We start from the raw sequence: 18,630 nt of genomic DNA, 5'->3' as shown, positions 1-18,630 counted from the left end.
ACATTGTGTGAGGGAATTATTCGCGAGACTAGATGTCTAATTTATGCGACGAAAGGGCTACGATACGGGTAGCGTATGAAAGTCAGTTGATTTTGTTAACCCCTCGCTAAGGTAGTAATGGCTCTGGCGCAGTTTATATGGAAATTTACCGGTCGGAAAATGACCGTGTCGAAAGGCACGGCAAACGGGGCTTCTTCATTGGCGTAACGTATGCATCGCCACGCTTCTCGCTTCTCTTCTCAGCAACGATGTGCTCGACAAATTATCGGCGGCGGCGCGATCGTGCCGAAAATAAGTCTCGAGAAAATAGTCGGTCCAATTGCTAACAAGTCGAACGTGTAGATCGTCGGAAGTATGTTTCCACACCGCACCGTAATCTCGCCTGCGATACGTGCTTTCGTGCCATGTTCTCTGAGTTGCAAATAAGAAATGCGTCAGCGTTCCTACAAAATTGAGACATCGATAGTTTGCAATAATATAAAAAAAAAAGTAGAATACCAAAAAATAAAATTTCATGGATGCAGTCATATTTTTCTCGCCTATGCTTCTTTTCAAGGTAATCGATTAAAATAAAAATCTCGAATTGAATTACTTGGTATCGTAGCAAGAAAAAATTGTGCTTCAAGCACAATTATAATTAGTTTTAAACAATAATTTTTTTCACTCTTTTTAGTGGAATTTTTAATTTGTATTTGATATTGAATATAATTTTTCATGGTGTAGCAAGTTTGGCGATTTTTAAATGGAAGGAGGCAATATTGATCAGAGAAATCGAAAACAACAAAATCTCTCTACGGTATGCTGATTTACATACACTTTGGCATGCAGGGAAACGATGCGAGAAACAATAAAATTCAACTTCCTTCATTAACGGGGTAACTGTGTCTAATTACGTAAGCGACCCCGCGTAATTTTGCGTAACACATTTTGCATACGTTTGAATGTACAAGTTCATCAAGTCGACCTTGCTTAAATTGAATAATTATCATCACTAATCAAAAAATATAATTATACATATACATATTATTTTTGCGCTAAAAATAAATTAAAGGCCAAAAAACAAAATCAACCGCAGCAGCATATTCTTCAGCTTTTATATGCGCCAAAAGTACGTGTACGTGAGACGGTTAAAGAGAAAACTCGAAAGAGATTCTCCGAAAGAGTATCAGATTTCGCCCGCATATACACAACAGCCTTTATAATGTATCTAATAACCCGTAGATTCCGCTGAAAGTTCCCACCGAAGACGAGTCTCTCGCCGTTCAAATTGTTCTCTCATTTTATGAAGTGTTAATTTCGATCAATCTTTTATTTCTAAATTTCTCCCATAACCATTTTCTAAAACGAACGGCATTTTGAACGAGCCATTGAACTTGTGTCCATGTGTTTGTGTGTATATGTGAACACTCGGCGTCTCCAATAACCGCCCGTATTGATCGTTCTGGGAACAATCGGCTGCCGATCGCAGCACTTGTCACCGCAGAAGGAGTCTCTCAGGCTCCTAGCCAGCTGTCCTTCGATGTCCTGCCGCACGTGAGAGCTACACGCGGCGAGCATTGTTTCGCCGAGCATAATGCACTCGTTTTGTGCGCGCGAAGAAAAAGTGCGGCGGTATTGACTCCGGTCGCACGATCGATCGGCCGACGAAAGAAAAGCCCTACCGGTTCAAACTCGATGCATAAGTGCCCCCACGAATTGCGTGAGCTGCGAGGAACCTCTAACGATTCTTCCCTCTTGCCGGAATAACGATTGTTCCTCGAGGCGAAGAAAAAGAGGAAGGAGGCGATTCTTTATCGAATACTCGCGAAAAAAGAAGCAGAAAAAGTGAAGAGGGAATCCTGATGTGTTTGTGTGCGAGAGTCAATGAAATCCTATGCATACTGGGATTTTTATAATTTTAAAATCATGTGATATCGATTTTTTGTGTCTCGATATCCGCGATAGTTACAAGAAAACGAATAAGTTTAACGACTTTAACAACTCGATCAAATAATTCAGGGAACTTCAGCTCGAACGATTTGTACACAACGTTTCGTACGCTTATTTTAAAATCCATTGGATCGTGATAATTTTTTAGATAAACAGAACCGTTGTCCCCGATACCGCGTCTTTTGTCGGGCTATTTATAGGGGAAGATCCTAGATGTTCTTTCTCCCTTTGTACGTTACTCATCGATCATCGTTTCGTAAAGATAAATGACATCACGACCGTTGGAAATCTTTTTCCTTTATCCTTTTTAATCCCCTCTTCGATTTTTATCTATTTTCGCTTTCGTCTTCTAAATCTGACAGATTCCTCCACGATCCGTCGAGCTACTAGCCTAATTCGATATTTTCGTCAAATCACTGTCGATCGATCGATCAGCGAGTTTGTTAGATTCTCTCGCTGAAACGCGCGGTTTTTTCCTACTAACTGCGATTTATACAATGGATTCGCCAACTAAGCAAATAGGATGTCCCTTTCTTGTTATCGGTCTTCAGACCATCCTACACTTCTTCCTGTTCGTGTTTCGTCGCGTCATCATCTCGTTTCGAATCTCTGACACGTTCGACGTAACGGGAAGCTAATTCGAGGGTTGTCGCGATTCATTGTCACGTCATTTGTCAAAGCTATTAATGATATCGTATCTTGCGGGAATAACGCTAACTATACATATGTTCCATTTACACCAACCATTCAATGTTAGAAAATTTTTTAATCGATATTACATAAAAGGATAATCACTCATTTCGTCACGAATGATTTGTCATCATTTCTCATTATTTTCTTGCTAATTTAATAGAAATTTCTTTTTCAAGAGATGTGTTTCTCTCTGCCGACAAGAATACTATACATATGTTCCATTTACGCCAACCATTCATTGTTAGAAAATTTTTTAATCGATATTACATAAAATGATAATCACTCATTTCGTCACGAATGATTTGTCATCATTTCTCATTACCTTGTTGCTAATTTAATAGAAATTTCTTTTTCAAGAGATGTGTTTCTCTCTGCCGACAAGAATATATCGATGTACGCGAAACTCTCAAAACTGCTTTCGCTGCCAACTATCTTGCACATATATTCTCGCCATACAGCTTTTCTACAGTAGAAATTTTCTCATGACGACTTCCCGGTTCGTTTGCGGAGAAATTTCGCGTTCAATTAAGCCGTTTCGCGCCACCTCGAGAGACGTCCGTTCGAGAGAAGCGACGCGAAGAAGTCACCGAGGAAACACGTGTCGCGCTCGTATGAATGCTTCCTCTGTCCTCGCGTCTGTTCCTCCTCCGTCGCGTCTTCATCTCGCGCACCCCTTTTCGCTCCGTTTTCTTCCTGGACGTTTTTGCTTTATCAATGTAAACGAAGGAATAAAAGACGATATAAAGGAAGGAACGACGAGACGGTGTCGCGAGCGAGAGAAATTTCTGGTCGCATCTGCGGAGATTAATGCGCGAAGAAGTTATCTGCTATATATAATAATATATATGATAAAATGACATAAGATCGAAATATGAACGCGACGGAATTATAAATTGGTAGCGAGATAAGATACACGCGCTCTCTTGTCGGCAAAACGAGAGACGTCTCACTATTACAGCTTTTTAGCGCCGATATATTATTATATATTTCCGTGTTGATGCGCAACGACTTTGTTTGATGTTAACTTCTTTCCTTGACCAGTCATTGACATCGTACGAGTATTTTTCTCGACCGTCATTGTGGCGGCAACGCTTGGAGATTGACAATAGCCTTTGTCGACGGACGATCAAGTTTTGCATTCTGTTTGAGAGAAATTTCCATTGCGCGCGGCGAGAAAGTGCGTTCGAATAAGCTCGTGAAAAAGCTTGTCCACAGCATCGAGGCATTGTCATACACGGGAGAGTGTGTGTCGCTCTCGAAGGATGGACAGGGAATTATTCAAATTCGAAATTAAATCTCTCACCCGGTGAAAGAAAAATTTAGGTAAAACTCGTGTCTGCCATCGTGTTTATTTGTATTGAAGCGGATTTAAAATCACGACCGGACCCACGACGGGCGGTAAAGCCTCGGCGTAAAAAACCTCGGCGGCTCTAAAAACGGGATGCTGTCGAGGGAACGGATCTTCGGGCGCAAGGTGTCTCACGAAGAAAGACCGCAAAGTCATGCCTGCGCGCGCGTCCGAAATGCACACAAAAAGCTTATATGGGCGCGGTGCCGCATTGTCCAGGGCGCGCATCGTGTGAGGGGGATGCAAAGACAGGGGTGAAAGGGAAAGGGAGAGAGGGAGGGCGAAGATAGCGCGATGTAAAAAGCGAGATAATAATAAATGACTCGTACAAAAGACGAATGCTTGATTTACATGAGAAGATCGATGGACACGAGAAAAGGGATGCGTGTTCCTTGGCCAGTTTGCGCCAAGGTGTATATAACCCCACTCCTCTTGCATATTTATTTTCGTCAAACCGAAACTCGTCGCTTGTAATTTTTATCATATCGAACGCAGTTTTCGGGGGGGAAAAATTTTTCTCGCGAAAATCGGCGACCGCGTTTGCCGAGAAGAGAAGGATCCTTGGAAGAGAGTTGTCTCGGAAAGTTAGTTTTGCTTGAAACAACGAGCGGAATAACGCGGTTACGAGTTCAGCGATCACGAGCTGCGACTAATTGAATACGACTGTAACGAAACTGCAGAGGGCCGCGAGACGGCGAAATTGCTCCGTATCACGAAATCAGCGACCTCCCCAGTAGCAATTTCAACGTAATACGGGCGTGCGCGATTGGTGAATACGCTCCTGAAAAAAAAAACGTTCCCTCCTACGCGCCGCTAACGGGTTTACCTTGTAATTACCACTAACGAACCGTTTGTTTCGCCAGACGAGACAATGCGAGCCACTTCTGCATGTTTGCGGTTGCTCATCTCGTAGTTTATGGTGGTTCTACGCTGTGCCGTAGAATTATCGGCTTAATTCAAACAGACAGGGACACGAGGAGAGAATACATGTCACACGAAACATACATTTACAAAATCAATTATGTCGTACATACCTAATTAATTTTGGACAACATTTCTATAAACTTGATACAACATTTCTCTCAATTTAAATTTATCATGAAAATAAGCGATACATTTTTAACCGAGCTGGATCAGTCTGAAATGTACTAAAAACTTGACTCAATTCTGTTATTAAATATTCATAAGATCCTCTCTCTTTCGCAACATAAAACGCAGCGCGCGTCGCATCAATCATACAATCCGCGAAATCGTGATATTTATACAGAAGTCCCATGAATCAATCGTGACAGGATGAAATTCCTCCTCCCTCCCTCGCATCCCCACATGTCGGGCGTTCGACTGGAAAGTGCTCACGGGCAGGTGCATTCTCGGCAAGGCAAGCAAAGCGAGGCCGTTCTACGCTACTGGCCGCGCGCCGCTGACTGACAACACACCACAAACCGCACACAACACATCGTGATACGCGTCGCACACTCGGCTGACGGCATCGTCGGGCGAGTCGCAACAGTTACACGAGGAGACCGCGTACGCGAATTCCGGTAACGGTGACCGTTTTTCCGCAACGCGCTCGTAGGCGCTTCGCACGGTATACCAGGACGAATAATAAGGTTCTTTCCACCCACCCGCCGCTTCCTGGTGTGCAGCGAGACCGGAAACGGTCCGCCCTGGTCCACCGCTCGCGCCTGGTTAGGTCCCGCACGCGGATTTGTCACTTTCACATCGCGTTTCACCTCGTACACCATCAGGAACGCACGCTTCCTTCCTACCTTCCTTCCGCGTTGGAGACGCTTAACCGTACATGTTCGCTATCGAATAACGATATATGAAAGCGTTTTGTTTTAACACTGAATTATATAGTGAAACTAAGCGAACTCAAAATTGTTACATCGTCGCGTTGAAAGAAAGAAAAAAGAAAAGATACGATTAAACTCGTAAATGTGACAGAAGAGATGAATGGGGGTATCCTTTTTATTGCAATCTTATACAAAGTTTATATCGAGGAATAATGTGTACAGGAGTGTACCGTCGTATTTGAACCAAATGCTGCGGAAAACGCGATTACTCTCTCATCAAACGCATAATCTTATTTCGCAATATTTCTTCTTTTATGCGGCCACAAATCTCATTATGCGGGGCCTACGGAGAAAGCGCATTGCCGGCTTCCTCCGTTTTTTTTCCTTCTAAGACTCATCGCGCCAACAGCCATGAAATCCTAATCTTCATCCTGCGCAGAGAAGGGTAAAAGGGCGAAGGGAGGTCAGACTGCGTGGAAAATCGGAAGACATTCACCGGAATTCGAGGGTGTTCCTCCCAATGATGTTCGCGAATAAATAATTCATGGCGCTTTCGAAAACGCGACGCGACCGGCCGCGCGGGAAAAAAAAAACGGCGGGGTCCTGTTTGGCCCTCTGATGACGTGCCAGAACTGACAGGAGGCAGAAGAGCGTGAAGGAATGAAGTGAAAAATGAATGACTGTTAAACAGGATCTTTTATGTTGACCGAGCGCAACGGAAAAGAGTGCCTGGCACAAAAAAAGAAGTGCGGATGAAAGACTTACCTTGCATTTTCCTCGGATCCTTTCCATCGGGTTGGCCTCAGGATCGTTGTGGGATCTATCTAAAACAAAACAGCCTCGAATAGTTCTACTAGTTTTTGTCAAGTCTCATTTTTAGCGATATATATTTGCATATTCATTTTTGTAATCTACCTCCTCTCTTTCTCTCGTCCTTTCTTTCTAGTGAAAAATTAAATTATATCAATATAATCGGTCAATTAAAAAGTTTAATAATTCGAAAGAATCACCCGGTAGGTGAAACATTCCACGTGTCCCGTCTTAAAAATTTAAGTAACAAACGGCTTCCTGAGTTTTATACGACATGGGCCAACCACAAGGGGGACGGAATGAAACGTGCAGCGACGTGCATTAAGTTGCTACAACCGTTCGTGACGTTCTCCATCCTTTGAAACTCGTACATATTCATAGACTACCGTAACGAAAATTCGAATGATTGCCCATATTATATCACTAATGTATTAAGAACAAATATGAAAGGAATCTACGCGCATCTAATGAATATATTCATTTCATTTGCGTATAATCAGAATTTAATTAAAAATTTTATAGCATTCTAAAGTGTTATAATTTTGTAATAAAATTTTCCTTGTTTTTTTTTTCATTTTTATAATATATATAATTTTTATCAAAAATAATTTTTCTTTAACATTAATAATAGGCGGAGGCCTCACTTTTCCCGACGCGATAATGTCTAATTATTACGAAAGGAGTTACAGGTAATCGCATATTTCTTCGAGCGTTTGCCTGAGCACGTTGCCTTTCCGCAGAAAGAGAGAGCTCTACGGCGATACAATACGACGCGTCATTGTTCTTCTATATGCAATTCCAGAATGCAGTACAACTTTCCTTCTTTCTGCTCGAAATGCCAAGATAAGAACTTTGCACGCACGAGAAATGTGCGACGTAGACTATAATCTAGTTTTATTTATACACTAATATATAATGTAATTTCTGCAATATTTATCGTCCTGCACATTTGGCTGCATACATTTGTATGGCAATTCCAATTGTCAGCTATTTTTGCGGTGTATTGAATGAATAGGTGAAATTATTAAAAGCGATATCTCTCGTTACACGTCAGTGCAGAAATTAAGACAGCGACATTAAATGCACGAACTTTCGCGATGTGTTTCGAGCGATAGATCCAACCGAGAAGCTTTCCAAGCGACACAGGATGCGGGTCTAGAAATGGGTCACTTTATTTATGACTTGTTCACACGTTCACGCGCAACGCGCTCGCTTTCTGGAGCTTAATGGACCGTGAGAGCGGATATCATGATCTTCTTTCGTAGAATCTTGGACTCTCAAGGGCGTCGAAAACAGCACGTTCGTGAGTGTATATACGTGCCACTTCTCGCTCGAAAGCTTCCCGAGAATGTGCCGAATGTTTCGACCAGAAAACTCAGATTTATGGAGAGAAATCCTAAACAGATGTGCCGACGCATAAGTATTAGCTACCTGCTGTGCCTTTCAAAATTCGTTAATCGTCAAAGTAAATAATGTAAAATAAACAATGTAACCGCTCGAAATCTCGCTTCATCATCGAGTGTCGAGTGCGAGTTTCGATAGAAAGAAACTTGACGACTTCTTTTTTGTACAATTGGGGCAATCAAAATTTTCGAATAACGCAATCGTTTGCGCAATCGATGCGCTTGGTTGATTAAAAGAAAAAATTGATGCACCCACTTTGCGAGGTTCGCTGATGAGTCAGATACTTCGTAACGCGTTCGTGGAAAAATCTCACAGAGTCGGCTTTGCAGACAAACGGAATGACCATGAATTTATAGTGAGTCATTGGTGTGAAAATTATCATACGATTCAATTATCATAAGATTCAAGAAGGTGGCATATCATCGGTAACATCCGCAGGATCCGCAAACCACACATAATTTATCTTTATCTAGTTTTATGGTCTGCTAATGACACTTGAATTAAAAAAGAACGTCGATTACTAGAATTGAACATTCTTATGAAAAACAGTCATAAGGAAAAAATGAAAAATGATCTTTAATTATATTATAAGTCTTGCTACTGTTTATTAATTTTCTTTCTTTCGCAAGAATTATTTTCGCATAACTATTAAATAAAAATAATTTTAATTTATCTGATATCGCGTGATTAATACAAGATATCTGTTTAAAGACCGTTTAATGCGATTCGTCGACGCAATAAAACATGTAAAGAACGTGAATAAAATGAAAAATGCTTCTGTCACTTATGTTCTGCGATTTTCGAGAGCAAACGTGACGCTACCAAACGTCAACTAACGAGATAATCGTATCTCCATGATGCGAATTTCGCGTTCCATGAAAAACAGCGACGCTTTCACCCGATAATGCATCGTGAGATTTTTTTCTTCAGCATCCAAGAGACATAAATATAACGCTGCTGTTTCTAGCACTTTCCAAACATGCGGCGCGACATGAGACTCTGTCTATAATCTCTGTATAAAGTCTTGTCATGTTGTTGTCAGTCCGTCACCATTGTTAGGCTCACATGACGCATCTCTTAATATAATTTGCAAGTATTTTAGGCTGAATATATCACATACGAATATTAAAACCTTCACTTGTCAACATATTTCCTGTACTAATGATTTCACATTTTCCGATATTATCTGACGCTTTATTACGACAATTCTCTACGGCAATTCTAAAAGACCAATTTTCTACGGGATTAGACTCTCCATTGTGTTCTCGTCTTAAGAATGGCGACAGCGTAAGAAAGCGAAACGAGTTACCCAACACCCGATAGAGAACAAAGGGTTAATAATCGGTGGGATTCATTTGGGCGAGACACACATTTTCGTCCTGGCAAAAGGGAAATATTTCCGGACAAAAGCGCGGCGCGTGTCGTAGGTCGTTGTGACACAAAACGTTCATCGACATCCGCCCACACGAATGAAGAATGCAAGTGAAAGACCTTAAGACGGAACATGTAAATGCCCAATGTTTCCCTTCGTTAGTATCGAGAAAGAATCCGAAGCATGCCGATTGTACTTCGTTCCGTGATAAGTTTCGGAAAACCGGAAAACATCTCATGTAAGAAATGCGTTAGTGAGCCCCCTTCTTTCTTGGGTCAGTTATAAAAACGGTAGAATGTTCGGAATTCATCGAACTCTCTCAAATGGATTCGATCGATGAGTAATATCAATTAATTAAAATATATAGATATAATCATAAAACACAATTTGAAAAAAAAATAAGCTAACTTAATAAGCTCGTGTATAACAAACGAATACATACATGGTTTTTTTAATTGCTCGTTTTATTCGGCTTGTTTTATGTGATTTGTGATCATTAATTACTTAATTAACGGTGCTGTTATTCCGGAGATTATTGGATCCAAGACTAAGAAACTCGGCGAAAAGAGATTTTTTCTTCGAGTAATTTGATATCTCGTCGCGACGAGAAAAGACGAGGACGGCGTTCTCATTCCGGCCGAGGAGGCCCGCGAATTGCCGCCGGCGTTTCGACGACAGATTCAGTGAATCTCGCAGAGGCGCCGTCAAATTGAACGAAGGCGACGAGCGAGCATTCGTTTGTCGCGATAGAATCTATTTCCATCCCGGAGTCGAGTGAAAATAGTCTCTCCGAGTGCCGCGATGAGAAACGTAGGCGTGTTTGACGTTGTTTTCGGTCGATAGTCGTTCAGGCTGAATCGAGACGAGACGCGGAATAACCACGGGGGTGCCAGGATGATACCACCACGTATCCGTCGCCCACGCCTCTCAATCGGATGACGTCAATCTCTTGATTCGTTGCCCTCTTATGTCCTTTCCCGTAGTTTTTCTTTTTTTTTTCGCGAAGAAGGTGGAATTACGATCTTACGTCGTAAAACCGAGACGTAATGAACGTACGTGACGTAAACCTTTTAAGGAGCGCTCCTTCGGAGCATTCCGAAAGCGGGTCGGATCACGCGGAATGTTATGGGCTAATTCGGGATAGAGCGAAATTGCGAAGGTCGGTTTCGCGTAAACCTTCTCCTTTGACAATGGCGCTTTCGCGCAATGAAATATTCATAAAGCTAATAAACGCGATCGCGCGCCGTCGCGTCGCGTCGCCGTCAACAGCTCTTACTTTCGATATACACGATCGTAACGCAGATACGATCAATTGCTCGCGATATAAGCGAGATTTCTTCCGCCGCTCTCGTTTACCAGCCAGTTCGCGTGAATCATCGATTCCCCTCTGACTTAATCTCGAAACCGCGGCGCGAATATTAATAGCGCTATACCATTTACGACCGGCGCTATAGAACGCGACGAGAACAAAAGTTCACATTGTGACGGGGAGCATATCTATCAGCCATATATTAAGATTAAAATACCGCAAATAAAAATTGATTCCGTTGCGATAAAATAAATCAGTCCTCTCTCTCTCATATTATTTTCATCTTAATTTCAGGGGAGCTGTACGTGGAAGATCTGACCGAAAGGAAAACGGTTTCCATTAGGATGGGTTGGCTGTGGGTCGAAGGTACTCCGATGAGGCTACCACTGAGAGCGTTAAATCTCCGTCAAGCACCAGCCAGCATCTATCAACCGCACACGTTTGCTCTGGGTTTTACCCTGAGCGATTCGGAGGGTCGTTCTCTCGCCACATTTTGGGTAATTACTCATTATCGTTAATCGATACCCTCATTAAACTCTGATTTAATCTCGGTTGAACGGGCGGATATAAATTCGTCGATTTTACGAAGAGAAATTCCTCTCTCGCTACCTGACCAGCGCAACAGAGCGAAGGACCAGAAATGTCATACGGAGAACGCAAAAGGCATTCGCGATTTGGCACGGTTCCACGGACAAGGCCATTCTCGATCGTGGCGTTCCTCGGCGGTGATCGTAAGGCACGAAGAGAAGAATGAAGATAATACGAGAAAGAGAGAGAGAAAGAGAGAAAGAGAGAAATGATATGCACCACGCAATGCAATTGCATGTAAATGGCCTTTATCTCCGGCACGATCCGTTTCCTCGGCCGTAAACACTTTCACGTGCGCCGGGCGGACCGCGGCCGGCCTCCCGTTTCGCTGCAACTTCTAATTACGGGCCCGCCGGCGTCGCCATTCGATTTCTAACGCGTTATACAATCCCCCGCGAGCGAGCAGAACGCGCCCGAGTTCTATCTATCTACCGTGAGCCAGCCGCCCGTCTTTAGAAAATTCCTCCAAAATTCAAGTCCCGCTGCGGCTCGCGAATTTCTCCTTACTTTGCATAGAGAATCCGCTCGTCGCTCTTTAGGCCGCTAGCTTTCAAGATCGGTGACCACGAAACTCGTTTTACGAGTTTTGCCCTGGCGTCGGAGATTTTCACCTTCCTTTTTTTTCCTCTCCACTCGCGGAATAATCCAATTAGAGCTCTCTTCTCTAGAACGATGAGAATCGCTCGGTCGACCTTAATGAAAATCGCTCCGACACGCGATTGTGGGATAAAGCACTCGAAACCCAGGATATACGAGATCCGCATCCTTGCCGCAAGGTCGCGGATTGTCCAGGTGTTGGAGAAGAAGAGAAAGAGAGAGAACACGTGACGTAACAAACACACGCCCGTTCATCCGTCCGGCCGTCGAATCGCAAGATCTTAAATAAGGCCAGTAGGCAAGGTCAACACACCCGCTCGCTGATTCGCACTCCGTGATAAATGCGTGGGAGATCGTTACACCGCTCTCCCATGACCCGCCATTGTCAAGGAATCCCACCACGAGTCTCTCGCCACGCTCGCTCTCGTAACCTCTCGAGAAGGGTTTCCTCGCCTCTTTGTAAAACTTCAAGGACGCTGCTTCGTGGCCCGCTGGCGCGTGGCCTGTCAATCGTCCGGGGGTCCTTCGACATTCGTAATCGTTTTCGCGTTTTTTTTGGTGCTGAGTCGAGACTTAACAACGCTAATTGAAGCAATTATGATAACTACGCGAACCTCATTGATGATTGCAATCGCAAACATTGTACTTCACCATAGAAATATCACGTGGACGTGTTCACACGATTTTACCGCCACGTAGTATATATCTTTCATGTTCGACACTCGACGCTGCGTCACGATTTTCGATCGAAAGCGGGTTTTCCACGCCGTTCCGTGAGATAGACAACGAACGATAGCGGGAATTTGTTGGCGGGCTTTTTTCCAGACACGCCGATATCGGCCAGTGTCGTCGAACCGACAGCGTGTACGCGCGCGAAGGTCACGTTAGCAGGCAAGGCGACAGGGAAATTTGTTTCCGTCGAAGATGGTAATGATCGACGCGCCGTCGGTGGTTAACGAGTAAATTCCATGGTGTCGGAGTCGGTCGTTCTCGCGCTCAAGCGAACCGGCGACTTTCGAATCGCCAGGCCAGTCAGCGAAATCGTGTGTCACGGTCGATCCTGCGGGTAGACAGACCCGTTCGACTACTCGATGCAGCATCCTGATACCTATATACCTACCATACGAGAATATGAAATCCGAATACGCATAACCGTCGGCGATGCTGCCAATGATGGTCCTACATATACCCGCTTATATATACATATATATCAGATCATCCATCTACCTATCTACCTGTCTGAAAACTTTCATATTGCGGTTATCGATCAGATTATATTTAATCGCCTTGATTCTTATCCATCACTTTAATCAATATGCGCAACTCTCCGCGAAAGCCAAAACATTTTCTAAAGAATTTCAATGTTTTTTTTATACACGCAATGATAATATATAATTGTAGAAGAAAGAAAAAAGAAAGAAGGAAAATATTGAAAAACATTCTGTTTATAATAATTATTGGTGAAAATATTGAAACGCAACAGGCCGATGTTTTGACATGTTTCAGGCGGACACGGAACCGATCTATTGGTCCTGGGTCAGAGCGATCGCGGCTGAACTGGTGCGGCAAACACCGTTTCGTGCACAACGATGTTTGAACTTTCTGGAGATACTAACTATCTGCCCGAGAGGGCCGATCCCGTTGCCAGACAGCCCTACGGAAACCAGGAGACGATCCCGCAGCGAATTACGTTGCTGGCCGAGCGACTCGCCGTTGGAGAAGACGACGATGAACGCGACGACTATAGTCCTCGACGAGTCCAGGAGGAGGGCGAGGAGCGAGTTGCGCGGTTGGTCCAGCAGCAACTCCAGCGACGAGGACCTCCTGGGGGAATATCGGAGTATACCCGCTGTGATAAGCGCCAAGGACCAACCGGTCGGCAGAGCGTGGGGTTGCAGCGAGAGCAGCGAAGGTAGCGACGACAGTCTCCCTTGGGGCGGCGTATGCCGGTCCAGCGTGGACTCGGTCGACTCCAGCAGCGTTCCCCTGTCCTTGCCGGAACCGGAGACCAGGGAGCAGAGAATACAGAGGTATAAGGAGGCGCGCAGACGCGAAAACGAGGCGAGAAGTCGACGAGTTCTTGAAGAAGATGCGAGGCGACGTAGAGCGAATGCCGAGGAGAACAACAACAATCTGCCCAAGATCTTTGGTAGATCGAGGAGCAGGATTGTCGTTGATTCCTCGAACGACAACGATGACGTGCCGCCGATGCGAAATGAAAATTCGATCGTCAGCCGATTACCTCCGGTTAAGTCGAACGAATCGTCCACGGTGAGGTTCTCCACCGAGGAAAGTCATCGGAACGAGGCCGATAAGCGAAACAATAATAGTGGCCCCAGAAACGGAAACGGCAATCCTGGAATACTCAGGTCGGACGAGAGGAGAAGTCGTGCGCGAGAGAGAAGGATCTTTCGCGAAAAGGCGCAACAAGCATCGAGCACCGTCACCAACGTTACGAACGTGGAGACTCTTCGGGAACGCAAAGAGCGCCTGGCTCTTCTGTCGTCCAAGATCCCCGTTTCTCGTCAATCGTTGCAATTCTGCTCGAGGTCTATCGACTTCCCGAAATCGCCAGGCTCTCCGTCGACTCTGACGCAGCCGCCTTGCGAGGAGGATGTCGCCAAGCTTCTGGAGCGATGTCAAAGGGTGGACCACTACGTGACGGTGCGAGAGAAGCTCACCTTGTTCGAGTCTCTCTCGCGACTAGGCGGTCGTCTCGCTAGGAGCACGGAGGATCTCGGCCGAACGTCTTCGAAGCCGAGTCCCAGAGGCAAGCAACGCGCTCGATCTCTTCACGATCTCAATCGGGGCGCGAGGGCCGTGCCCGTACGGGTAATGTGTCGGTTTTTCGAGGGCGATCCTTTAGAACAAAATGGCTGTCCGAAGACGACGATCCTTACCAAAACGAGATTCAGCGATCCATCCACGAAGAGCACCGCGTGGAAAGATCCGACTTCGAAGCAGGAAGCGCCCTGCATCAGCGCCTCTGCGAGGAAGAAACATTTCTTAAAGTGATTGCGACTGATAAATCGCTGTTCCAGTTCTACTCGAGATTAGAAAATTGTTTCGAGTTCCCGATAGTCTCTCGCCAATTATCATATCTCCTTTCTCCGCGTATGAATGCTCATGAAACGCGTGCAAATTATTGCGACTAGTGTAAAACGAGAAAATATTTGTCAACCGAGTGATTTATAATAATTTTCTGAAAAAACATAGAGGCTTCCATGAATACCATCGTGACTGACTGAAATTTTTTTTTTCTCTAGCGCGTTAAGGCGAATTTCTCGGGACAACTCGCGAGAATTTCTCTGTCACGCGATGACAATTGGGTTCTCGCTCGCGGATTCTCGAGTACGCGAAACTAACTCGATTGAACCGCGGCTTATCAAAGTGGTCAGATTAGAATCGGCTACGTCTAGACTAGAATCGTGTCGCGGGCAACGATTGTCACACTTGCGTCGAGAGAAAGTTCGCCGTGCGCGCAGGCTTTTTTCCACGCTCGAGGCCCCGAACTGTGCTCGATTCTCTCGATTACTGGTTGTCGCGATTTGAGTTTGAAGGAAAAGGAAAGAGGTATCATATATATATATATATATATATTATATATATGCGCGCATCTTACGAAAGTGAGAACGGAGGAGAGAAAAAAAACTCGAGCCGTCACCAAAATATTTTCCCATCTCGAAATGAAGTTTCTCGCTTCTTCTATCCGTCACGCGAATACACCGTTTCGGCTCGTAGAACAATCGCGTTTGTCCGTATTTCAAAATACAAAGTCGGCATGTTACATCCATTGCACGATTGTGCGTATCAGTGAGATCGAGCGTGGCCGATCGTGACATGAAGGAAACGAGGGGAAAAAGAGAAAGAGGGAGAAAGAGAGAGAAGGGGAATCGGAGAAACCGGTAATTTACGTTCACCGAGTGATTGCCGCAACGTTGAACACCTGTATACAAACTGTACGTGAGCCGATCGTCGAGCTCATTTTTCGATTAGCCTGAATTCGATCGTCCGGATTTTAATCAAGTAACACGGCTCGATATCGTTAAGTATCTAAAGAGATAAATGATAAGTATCGCGAGACGTGTATGCTTGCGACGTTTTCACGATTAAAATAATTACGAGTGAAATTTGTATATAATTGATTAATCTCATTTTGTACCTGAAATTGTTCTATATACGACCTCTTTCTCTTAGGCTATATTATAGTTTAATTTTTGTTACATGTTTCTCATTGCGATTGTAAATAAGTGTCTAATTATTGATTTATATGATTTATATATACAATATAAAAAAAAAAAAATATATATATATATATATATATTTATATCTATGAAAAAATATATAGTCTTTGTTGAGTGTGTTAATGCGTATGATATTTGTCATTAGAGTATGTAATTGCAAGGGTGCAAATCGCCCTTTATTGAGTCTCTCGAATTTCCGTTTCAAGGGCCAGAGTATATACTAGAGACGACTTCCGCTTATTTCGAATCAAAATGATAATTTCCGCTCGCATGATGTTCCCCTCGCTCTCTCGTTTCTCCTCGTAATTGATAACAGAGAGACAACGTATATAGTAAAATCAAAGTTTTAATTCTACATAAAATGGGGAAATGAATAAATGTCTAATTGTTTTGATAGGGAAGTCAATACAAGATGTAAAAACAATATATATGTTCGATACGAGAAAGAGTTATTGAGAAAAAAAGTTCGTGTGAAGTCTAATTTTTTTAAATATTGAAAAATACTGAAATATTGAAGGAATACACTCCTGATTAAAAATTTATACAGATTTTGTAATTACATTATACATTGGCTCGCTGATCACAGGAAAATTTAGTGTAGCCGAGACTTGGAAAATAATTTTGTACAGTTAATTTTTTACATCTCTCGAGAAACTTACGCTCGAAAAGAATCGCCACTTATTTTTATATCTCGTTTGTTGTATAGTATATATGATCTGCGATTTTCTTACATTATATATATATATAGAATTGTGAGCGTAATGTGTAGCAAAGTAAGAAGGATTATATTGTAAAAATGTCGTGGAAGATAATCAATTCAGACGAAGCGATCGAGGATTAACAATATCTCTTCATGAATTATTTCGCAAACTTAATTCTTTTCCTGTCGTTATCAATAACCAGAAAAAAATATTGATACATAATAAAATATATTATATTTCGCTCCGTTATATTAATATATTAAATTTGTTACACGGTAGTAAATGCTTCAAATACGTAACGATATATTACAAAAATTTAATTAAAATTTAAACTTTTCTTTCATATTCCAGAATATTGTGAGTACTCGATTGCAAAGTCACTTGCAGTCGACAGCCGTCTACGGGGTGATTGAAATGATACCGTTGTTGTATATTTCGTGGTAGACGAACGGTGTCATTCAAGGACACCACCCGGTACGAAGGGTTGATCGCCAAAGAGGTCTTCTAGTCCCTCGTCGGATAAATCCGAAAGGTTATCCCCACTGCGTATCTGTATCCCTCGATATACTCTGATTTCTATCGCCCCCGCCCACCTACGAATAATTGTCAAACGGCACGGAATCGCGTGCCGTTCGCGGCGCAATCTCGCGGCGAAAGCCGTGCGTCTTTGTATCTACCTTTGTTGTAATAAAAAGGGACGAATAATGGCCGTTATATAAAAGCGACTGTCGTTAGAAAGCCGGCGGGGCCTTGGCACCGTCGGCATTCTCAGCCTGTTTATTTTCCTATATTTATTTACGCGCACATATCTCTTTCAGCCTACGCGAATACCTAGTTTCCGTCTCTCCTTCCTCTTATTGTCAACCAAAGCGACGCATCTAAATCCGAGGAGATGAGAATCGTGAAGGAAAATGTATTTCGTGCACATACATTTCACGCATATTGATTCTTAAAATAGAGATGTTATAAAATAGATTTATATTATTTCGAATAATTTTTTTCTGATTAATGAAAGAACATTATATATGGTATATATATATGTATATATAATGACGTTCATAATTTAGCACTAGTAACTGTTTCATAATTTTGTTTTCATTCGCTTTCGAGTTTCCTTTCCGTGCGCGGATCTCGCTCTCGTTCGTGAAAACTCACTAATTATCCCTAGTTTTCGCAAGATCAAACAGGCAAGGATTGCGCATAATGCAACAGTATATTCTCACATACGTGAGTAACATCGTGTCAGTGTTTTCCAGATGAAATATCAGAAATTCATGAGCCGCAATTGTTCCTCGGGAAAGTAGCCAAGCAGCACAGAAGCCTGTTTGCATTTTACAAGAAAATGTCGAACGAGGAAAAGTGAAAAAGAGAGAAAGGAAGAGAATATATATTTTTTTCAATAAAAATACACGCGTCTCTTTACAAATGTTGCTTAAACTTTTTCTCTCCTTTTTTTTCTTCGAAACCGGAAGTAACGGTCTCAGATTTCCGTGTCTGCAAGCAATGTTCCTTTCGAAGTTTGTGCGACTAGCGTGTGTATTTGAGATCGACGTTTACATAACGGTGATCGGTGCACTCTACTTCGATGTTTATTCATTTGGTTGTTTACGTATGAACTTGCATGAGCGAACGCAAGTTTATATCATCGCCCACTTACTATATACATACGGTTACGTATATAATTTTCGTTCCGCAAAAGTAGCTATCGGTCTCGAAAAGAATCAATGGAGAGTCTATAACGGTGATCCACTTGCGATTTTTACGCGACGACTCGTAAACCCGTAAGCAGGATCGCGCACGAAGTAGGTACGTATACAGTTTTGCGAATCAACGGTTCGT

General features: G+C 43.1%; 1 protein-coding gene across 1 annotated transcript in view; it reads left to right on the top strand.

The window, feature by feature from the left end:
• LOC114938947 (uncharacterized) overlaps positions 1-17,512 on the top strand; it is a 29,854-nt gene extending 12,342 nt beyond the window's left edge. Inside the window, exons 2-3 of the mRNA XM_029313123.2 lie at positions 10,956-11,158; positions 13,353-17,512. Coding sequence (XP_029168956.1) covers positions 10,956-11,158; positions 13,353-14,861 — 1,712 coding nt within the window. The 3' untranslated portion in view covers positions 14,862-17,512. The remainder of the gene's footprint in view (positions 1-10,955; positions 11,159-13,352) is intronic.
• Positions 17,513-18,630: the final 1,118 nt, after the last annotated feature.

The sequence above is a fragment of the Nylanderia fulva genome, unplaced genomic scaffold, assembly GCF_048542155.1.
Source record: "Nylanderia fulva isolate GAGA-0341 unplaced genomic scaffold, ASM4854215v1 Scaffold26, whole genome shotgun sequence".
Taxonomy (NCBI): Eukaryota; Metazoa; Arthropoda; class Insecta; order Hymenoptera; family Formicidae; genus Nylanderia; species Nylanderia fulva.
Note: the sequence above shows the minus strand (reverse complement) of the source record. Positions and strands in the feature narration are given on the sequence as shown.